The sequence below is a fragment of the Arachis hypogaea genome, chromosome 18 (genome assembly GCF_003086295.3).
Source record: "Arachis hypogaea cultivar Tifrunner chromosome 18, arahy.Tifrunner.gnm2.J5K5, whole genome shotgun sequence".
NCBI classification, from domain to species: domain Eukaryota; kingdom Viridiplantae; phylum Streptophyta; class Magnoliopsida; order Fabales; family Fabaceae; genus Arachis; species Arachis hypogaea.
In genome coordinates, this window is record NC_092053.1 from 38,356,699 (window position 1) to 38,366,644 (window position 9,946).

Genomic DNA, 9,946 nt, shown 5'->3' on the forward strand with positions numbered 1-9,946 from the left:
AATAGTTATTCAATTATTTTTTAATCACATCTAAATAAATTATATTTAATCATATTACTTTCATTCTAAATAAATATTTTTTTATAATTTTATTCTTAAAAATTTTTACTCATCATAAAATATTTGTAAAATAACTAGAATCACATTACTTTTCTATTATGGATCCTGCTAGGGAGACAATAGACTATTTGTACAATGTGTACAATGGGTTATTGAGTTACAAAACAAACATCCCCCAAAAGCTTCAGCTGATGGAAAAAGATAACACTAATGATTATATCTCTAGTACTCCCTAAATCTCCATTATACATATTGTACAAATATTCCATTAGCTCCTCATACTTTCCCTTCTATTATATATGTATAATAAATTAAATGTCACCATTTTTTACAGTAGTTTAACACACAATAATGATTCCTATCTATCTATAAATTCCGCAAATTTAGCATCAAGTGCATTCAGAATAAGGGTGATACGTATTATAATAATATTAGAGCCATGGAAGTGACCTTGAAGAAGAACAACCCATCTGGGACATCAATTCTGGTGCCAAGTGTTCAAGAATTGGCCAAACAAAAATTGTCTAGTGTTCCACCCAGATACGTTCAGCCACAACAAGATCATGATCTGGTAATCTCTGAAGCTGATCATGCACTTGAGATTCCAGTTATTGATTTGCAGAGATTGCTTTCTACTGAGTATGGAGATTCTGAATTAGCCAAACTTCACCATGCTTCTAAACATTGGGGATTCTTTCAGGTCTCTTTACTCACGCCCTATCGATCACTTCTTTAACTTCACTTCCTTCCAAAAATGGTAGCACTTAATAATGTGCAGTTTAATGAATTTTTTTTTTGTGTAACTTTTTTTTTAAACAATTAACTTTTGAATTAAAAGTTTATATGTTGTAGACATCTCTAAAAAAATTAAAATTTCAATCTAAATAGTTTATTATACCTATGAAAAATTATTTGTATATTAAAATAAATCATTATATATTTGTAAATTTGTATATCAATATATGTATTATTTAATTTATTTTTAATATATATTTTATATTAGTGAGTAATTTTGATAGCTAATTTAATTTTGATATACACAATTGATGTTCAAAATATACAAAAATAAGAGTTCATCAATTACATGCATGCTTATTGATGTACAGTTTTATTTAGAGAAATTTAGTATAGATAATCTTGACTGTATATTAGTGTGATTCAATGGTTAGATCATAGATGATTAATAAAATATATAGAGATACTATAAAAAATTATAAACAATTAATTACTTAACTTAATATTGGGGTCCTTTAATCCCAAGTCTTTTCAAATAATCATTAAAAAAAAAAAAAAACTTATGCGCCTTTCTTTTTATTCTTGATTATTTATACAAAATTTAACAACATTTTCTTCTCTTATACTCTTATTTCTCTCAATACATACGTTTCATATATAAGCCTCAATTCTTTAGGTGATTTTTCTTCTGGTTGATTTTAAGAAGGTTCCTATGTTTGTTTTACTGAATTTTCAGTGCTTTTGATTTGTTAAATACTTTTATCTTTTAACTAATAGTTAATTCTAGTCTTAATAATGGAAAACATATATTTTATTTTCATTATGAAAGAAATAAATAAAGAAATTGGGATATTTTCATTAAGAGAAAAAATTGGATACTAATTTTTTTGGTTTAATTATTCTATTAATTTTTATATATTTTTTTATCAAATTTTTAAATAGATCTTTATATTTTTTTAATTAGATTTTTATATTTTTTTTAATTTTATAATTAAGTTCTTTTCATGTCAAAAAAATTAAAATTAACAGAATATTTCTCTCAAAATACATGCGGTTAAATATCTAATTAAGTTTTTAATTATAAATACTTTCAATTTACGAAAAAATATTCAATTAACTATAATATTTTTTACACTAAAAAAGACCTAATTATAAAATTAAAAATAATGTAGAAATCTAACTGAAAGAGAAAAAAAATATAGGAACCAAATTACAAATTTAATAAAATTATAAGAATTAACTAACAGAATAATTAAACCACTTTTATATATATATATATATTGGAATAAAATACCTTATAACACCATATAATCAATCGTGTATACATAATTAGAATTAAGAGAAAGTTTAGGAGATCAGCATTTTTATCAAAATTTGGCTAGCACTTAGCCAGCAAAAAAAAAAAATGAGTAATTCTCTATCATTAGATAAAACTTCACACTATTAAAAATACTATTAATAACTTATTGATGGCTACAAATCACAAAATCTACGGGTCTCTAATATTCCTCTAGAATTAATATGGTCGTTGAAATGACATGTGTGTGATCACTTAAAATAGTGATTTGAATTTTTGTTCCAACTAATAATTATTATATAGTTAGTATACCAAATTTAATTCTCTCCCTTTCATATAAAATCAATCGTTTCATTCATTCATCTAGCTATGTATGGTTAATAATTAGAATGAACAATCAATTTAATTTTGTTATTATTGTAGCTTGTAAACCATGGAGTTAGCACTTGTCTGATTGAGAAGGTAAAGTTGGAGATGCAAGATTTCTTCAACCTTCCAATGTCAGAAAAGAAAAAATATTGGCAAAGTCCAGAACATATGGAGGGGTTTGGACAAGCATTTGTTCAGAGTGAAGACCAGAAACTTGATTGGGCTGATATATTCTATATGCTCACACTACCAAACCACATGAGAGTTCCCCACTTATTTCCACAACTTCCTCTCCCCTTCAGGTTTTATTTATGAGGAGTGCTAGGGGTAGCACTTTTGTTAAATTCTGACCAGCACTTAATTATTAAAAGAAAATTAAATGATTTTACATCATTAGATGCAATCTCACACCATTAAAAATATCATTAATGGCTAATTAATAACTAAAAATTACAAAATCTGCTGAGCCCCTAGACTTTCTCTATATTTAATTTTCATCTTTATTTACATGTTTTGTGTGAACAAGTGTGTAACTTGCAAGTTGTGATTATATATGGATGCAATTGCCATGATTGAAAATATATTATGAATTTTATGATAAGCAGCTCTAGCTGCGCATAGTGAAATTTTGTTATATTTTTTAATTTAAAAAAATTGATTTATATTTTTTTAGGCTCAGACATAAGATCAAAGTTTTTCTAACGGAAGTAATATTGTCTTCTTGATCACATAATTATTTACTATTATTAAGATGTTTTTTTCCTCCTAATTAATTTTTTTTTTTTTACTATTGTCATGAAATTATTTATTTTAGAATTTAAACTGATAAAAAAAAATAACATGTAAAAAATTTTATTTGTAACATATTACTTTAGACAATATTTTTTTTTTGGTTTGCATGAATTTTTTTATTATTTAATGTTATTTTATTTTTGAATAACAAGAATAGAAATTTAGATTTTTAATTAATACAAAATTTAATATTATATTATAAAGTTATTTATTTTAAAACTTTAAACCGGTAAAAAAAAGTGCATAAATAATTTCATTTTTAATAATTATTACCATCATCTTCTTTCTCTATTTTATAATCCATGCATGCTATCCATATTCTTTCTTTGCTGTCTGCAAGATCATGTTTCTACTAGTGTTACTTATATATGCTGACCATCATTAAATTCGATATTATTCATATAATAGTTGCACAATAAAATTTATAATAAATTATCACTTTTTTGTTTTAAATATTTGGGATAAATGTTAATGTTATCTTTAATTTTTTTCCAAATTAATTTAATATTATTATTCCCACCCTTTAATATCATTGTACAATTGTAGTTGTGAACTTTTAGTATCATTAATTGTATGTGTGTACTCGATGCTTTTGCCATGTAGAGAAACTATGGAACTTTACTCACAAGAATTGAAAAACTTAGCCATAGTTATTATTACTCAAATGGCTAAGGCTTTGAAGATAGAAGAAGAGGAAATAAGAGAATTATTTGAAGATGGAATTCAAATGATGAGGATGAACTATTATCCTCCATGTCCTGAACCGGAAAAGGTTATTGGTCTCACACCACATTCGGATTCAGTTGGTTTAACTATACTCCTACAAGCCAATGAAGTTGAAGGATTGCAGATAAGAAAGGATAATGGCATTTGGGCTCCTGTTAAACCATTATCTAATGCCTTTGTCATCAACATTGGGGACATATTAGAGGTAATGGACTCAACCATATCAAATTTAAAACATATCAATTATCAACTTGATAGAAATGATAATACTCATTAAATAACTTTTTACCCTATAAAAAAGTTGTCGAATACCGTTGGATTTAACAATAGAATAAATTCTACAGTATAAACTTTGTCAGTGATTATTTACGTAAATTTTTATCCATCGCTAATTATCAACGGATATAAACTTTTAATTGTGAAATTTTAAAATTTGTTATCGTCGAATTTTTCTTTCAATAAATATGACGGTAACAAATTTTTTATTATTAATAATTAAATTAATATTTATTGGCGAATTTAATCAATGGTAATAAACTTAAATTTTAATTTCTTAAAAAATTTATTTTAAAATTTAATATATATAATTTTAAATATTTAAATTTAATGATTTATAAACTAACAAAATTTAAAATTTTATAATTTCTTATAATAATTTGTCTATAATTTTTAGTTAAAAGTTCACGAACAAGTTTAAATATCAAAGTTTATTATTTAAAAAAAAAGAGAATTCAATTAAGCAGAAAAATCAAATTTAAAATGTACTAAACCCTCAATTACAAAAATTGAACAAAATTAAATTAGAAATCAAATGAGCAAATAAACCGATGAGCATTAGAAATTAGGCTATACTAATACTACTACATTACATAAAGAATCAACTATACCAAACTATTTATGATACTAACAATTAACTAATTTATCATCCACAACATCAACTATATATTATTATAAATTAGGCCAATACAATTGTCAAATCAAACACCAATTCATAACTAATAAAAAATTTATTATCAACTGTCATTATTATTAAATGTCTGAGACAATTCTAAAAGTTGAAAAATAAATAAGTTTCTTTAGTTACCAAAGTTCAATCTTGATTCTTCAGTTAAATTTAATGGAACTTGATCTGTTAAGTTATTATTTTGTAGAAATCTGCAACAGTTAAAAAGAGTCCAATAAAAAAATAACAAAGAATAGAAAAGGTAAATGAACCACGGAGCCACTAAATTAAAAATCAATAATAAATAGTAAATAAAATAATGTGCAACCTATGTATGAATTACTTGAAAAAGAACGAGTTACTATATATACTCATTTTATTAACAATTTCTAGCTTCATATTATCTGACTTTATAGGTCCATTATGAATAATTTTAATCATGGTAGAAAATAAGACGTACCAACAAATCTATGATTACCATTTTGTACCAAATAATGCTTAATTTAATGCAACAATAAAATACTAATCTAGATTAAAATAGATGTGCTACATGCATATATAATCTGTAATGCATCTCGGATCAATTGCAATACAGGAATATGTTCCATGAACAACCAAACAAGCAACGTTGCAAACCACAAGCATAGTGTGAATTAACCACAACATAAAACTAACATTAAGATCCCTAAAACCTAAAATTCTAATAAATAACTTGCATCAAATACTCAAACAATAATAATAGTATTATCATTTGTATAAATTTTAGAATAATTATTAACTAAATATACAAACATTAAAATAGATAATCTTTCCAATCCAAAATCTTTTAACATTTTATAATGAATGATATCTAAATATGAGAGGTAGATTCAATTTGATTAAAAAATCACAAATTACAAAGCAATCGCAGAACAATAAAAATTGTGGAAGGTGAAGAATTTACCTTTACTACAAGGAGATTTCTTGATAGTGATGTTAAGAACCTTAGTGAGAATCTTCATAGTTTTCTTCATTCTTAGGCGCTTGTTCTTGACAAAAGCACGGACAAAAGAGCCAAATAGGACAACTAGAAGTGACAGAAATAGAAGGAGATGCAGGAGGCAATTGAAGCAGCCGCAGGCAGAGAAATCAAAGGCAAAAGTGAATCTGAAATGGTGGTTCAAAAAAGAGGTTAGAAAAAAAAGAAGTTCGATTTTTTATTAAAAAAAAAGAATGGAATAGGGAGAAGGATGAGGACAACCTACTTGGATGACGGATGAGAGATACAACTCTGGCGACAGAGGGAGCGGCAGCGGCAACTCTTCTAACGGTGACAGAGACAGTGAGAGCAACTTCGTTTGAGACAATGAAACACGATACAGGCAACTTGACGTTGACTTTGGAGGAGAATGGAGGTGGACAGCACTGGCGGAGGGTGGCCGAAGGGACTAGCGGAGGTAGTTGCAGGGGATCGGAGAGAGAAGAGAGAAGAGGATGGGGGAAAGAGAAGGGTGTGCTCGAAAGTGAGGGGAGAGAGACACACATTTTAAATTTAGATCAGATTTATCGTCGGATTTACCGGCCGATAAATCCGATGGTAATGCATTGCGTAAAACGTAGCGTTCTGATAATTCTGACAGTAACGCTCGTACTAATTTTTCTTTTTTTTTTTTCAGATATTACTGGCGGATTTACCGGCAAAAAATATAATTCAACGATAATTTTTTTATTTGATGAATTTATTGTCAAAGATAAACCTGTTGTTAATGTTTGATGCTAAATTCCATGATATTCAATATTTTTCTTGTAATGTTAGTTTCTATTATATTTGGTATTTGGATTCAGTTTTTATTAAATTTATTAAGTTTTGTTTTGATTCCAATAATTTTCAAAAGTAAGTTATTTGGGTCCATTTAAATTTAGATTATTATATGATCATGATTCAAGGTGTTTCAAAAATTAATTATGTTGGATTGAAAATTTATTTATAGTTGCCTTTATATAAAATTAATAGTAAAAAACTATTAGATAATTTAACAGATTTGATTAAATTATCAGCTAACAATTATTAACTATCAGTTTCACATGAAGACAATTGTACGTGAAATTTTTTTTTTTTTACGCTCGATGTACTGCCTACTAAGTATAAATGAATATTAGGCAAATGAATGTTAGGTAACCAATGACTTTCTTGAATAATATGAACAACGGGCTCTAAAATTGGCCCAATTCAAGTAAAACACACTATATCCTCAAGTTACTTATCTAAATCTTAATATTAGAATAACCATCCGCTAGGGGTGTTCATGGGCAGAATAAAATCGGATTTGATGTGATACAGATCCGGCCCAAAATATATACTGGGCCCATTTGTTAGACCCGAACCCGGACCTAAGACCCGATGAAACCTACACACTTTCGGGCCACGATTATACCGGATAAAAACCGGGTGAAAACCAGACCGTTAACATTATATTACCATGATACCTTCTTGTAAGCTAGCATGTGAAAATATCCAAATTTCCAAGACTCCAACTATTATTTGACATGGTAAAATTCACTTAGAAAAATATAACAAGAACAAACCCTTCTCCAAAATTAAAGCATAACCACAATCAATACTAATATTGTCTAATAACACTAAATATTTAAATCAATACAAATAACATAATATTATGCATTAGTCTAAAATCTTATGCATTTTAAACATAAAACATAATTTATAGTCTTATAATGACTAATAACACAAAATATTAATTGTGTATGATGACCGAACCGAGTTCGGGTGACCCGAGCTATGACCCAGACCCCGACTCGACCCGAAATAATGACCCGGTCTATTTTTGAGAGCCTTACCCGACTCTAGACCCGGTGAAATCATACCAAATTAGCCCCTAAAATGTTCGGAGCCGAGCCGAGCCGGGCCATGCACACCCCTACCATCTGCACACCTAGTAAATTAAACATCTTATATATCCATTATTCATATTATTTAATATTTTCATTATCTACCTATACTTTTCCTAAAACTATTAGCAATTATATAGATGTATATATTTATCACTAATGTATTTGTTCCCATAATAAAATAGAAATGATTCTTTTAAGTTTTATATTAAAAGAAATTTAAGTTTATTAAAATTACAATATAATAAGTTATCTTTTAAAATTTGATTTGTATCGAAACTAAAAATAAATAAATATATATATATATATAAAGTCAATAAAAATTGAATAAATTATGATGCCAAATTTTGAAATACTAGTTAGTTAATTAAATTAAAAAATTTTAAATTTACTTTCCTAAATATAATTGATTTTCTTTTAAAAGAAAGAATGATTCAAATAATAAAGTATTTCATCTATATATTAATATTATTATTTATTTTATTATTATGCTTTATTTGTTTATTTTAACACGTTTAAATGGTCTTCTATCTTTAGCAGCTATTTTGCTTAAGATAATTTTTATACAATGAATATTATAATAAGTAGACTTCGTAATTGATGAATAGAAAATAATAATAAATAGTTGAATGATATTGTTTAAGAATAATATAGGTAAAAGAAATGATATTTTAAATTATTTTTTTATGCGTTAATTAATTTATTAGAGATTTAATTTGACACGCTATATATTACAAAATTATCCCTGTATATTTTTGCCCCACCACTATATATGGTTTTGGATTTATCACTGCAAACAAAAATTATCCCTATATATTTATCACTGCGGTAGAATTATGATATAAATTTTCTTTGTTTTTTCTTACTTTATCGAGACAAAAAGTATCTCTAAAAATTCGGGTAGGGTCCAAATTAGGAAAAATTGTCTATAATACCAAAACCATGTGTTAAATGCATACTACTACCGTTCCAAAAGAGAAAAATAAATAAATAAATAAATAAAAGAAAAAATGAATGCGTCTGCAATTAAAGGAATATCGAAGGGATACCACCTTTAATGTAAAAAAAAAAATGAATTATTAATATTAAATTAAATATTATTAAAACTATCACTATTTATATTATCTTTTTTATTAATTTAAATTAAAAAATAATTTCACGATATAATGTTAGTCAAGAATTCAATCTTTAATGAGCTAAAAAAATATATAAAGTAAATAAAAAAAATTATACAAAAAAGTAAACAAATATAAAAAAAACTCTTGTTTAAAAAACGTGTTATTAGATGTTGCTTTTTTCTATCAAATATAATGCAAAAACAAAGAAAAATAATCACCTAAAACTTTTCAGAAAACAATATTTGTCTTCAATTATAAAGTGAATGCATTTATTGTTATTAAACTAATTAACCTTGTTACTTAAATTATTTATTGTGTTTTTTCACTTGCCAGATTATAACCAATGGAGTATACCAAAGTATCGAACATCGATCAACGGTGAACAATAAAAAAGAAAGACTTTCAATTGCTACATTTTATAGTCCTAAAGAAGATGCTATGCTAGGTCCTTCACAAAGCTTGATCACTGAACAAACACCAGCACGGTTCAAAAGTGTTGGAGTAATGGAATACTATGAGGGTTTTTTTGCCCAAAAACTTACTGGAAAGTCTTACATAGATGTCATGAAAATAGAGAATCATCATGATTGAAATAAATCTAAGTTTATTTTGTTTGATCTAAGGCATTCTAATAATATCCCATGCTATATATATTTGTAGCCCAATAAATGCATTCATGATGCATCGTTTCTTGGTACATCATAGTGGTTAATATTTTTCAATGTTGTTGTTCATGTACTTGTGCATTCCAATAAAGGATATATGGTGTTGTACCAATATTTGAGAAATTAAATTCCTATTTTATGTTAAATTTTTGTCCTAATTGTAATCTTTTTTAATTTTACTATCTTTGATACATAACGTTTGTTCTCCATAAGGTTCAATATATCTCTTATTTTTTTAATATATCATGTTAAAATAACAAATAATTGTAATAAAAGACCGATCAAATCTATAGAACATGTAATTTGAAAAATTAAAATATTATATCATGGTATTATTATTTAATTTGTGAAATAA

General features: G+C 26.2%; 1 protein-coding gene across 2 annotated transcripts; it reads left to right on the plus strand.

Moving 5' to 3' along the window:
- The first annotated feature begins 387 nt into the window (after positions 1–387).
- Positions 388–9,737, plus strand: LOC112773028 (protein SRG1). 2 transcript variants are annotated; one of them, XM_025818071.3, is made up of 4 exons: positions 388–760; positions 2,516–2,763; positions 3,857–4,184; positions 9,260–9,737. In XM_025818071.3, the coding sequence occupies exons 1-4, from the start codon at positions 500–502 to the stop codon at positions 9,515–9,517; spliced, it is 1,095 nt and encodes a 364-aa protein (XP_025673856.1). In that variant the 5' UTR covers positions 388–499; the 3' UTR covers positions 9,518–9,737. The 2 variants fall into 2 exon arrangements, with proteins under 2 accessions (XP_025673856.1, XP_072081808.1); XM_072225707.1 differs by lacking the exon at positions 9,260–9,737 and adding an exon at positions 5,942–6,749.
- The last annotated feature ends 209 nt before the right edge of the window (positions 9,738–9,946 follow it).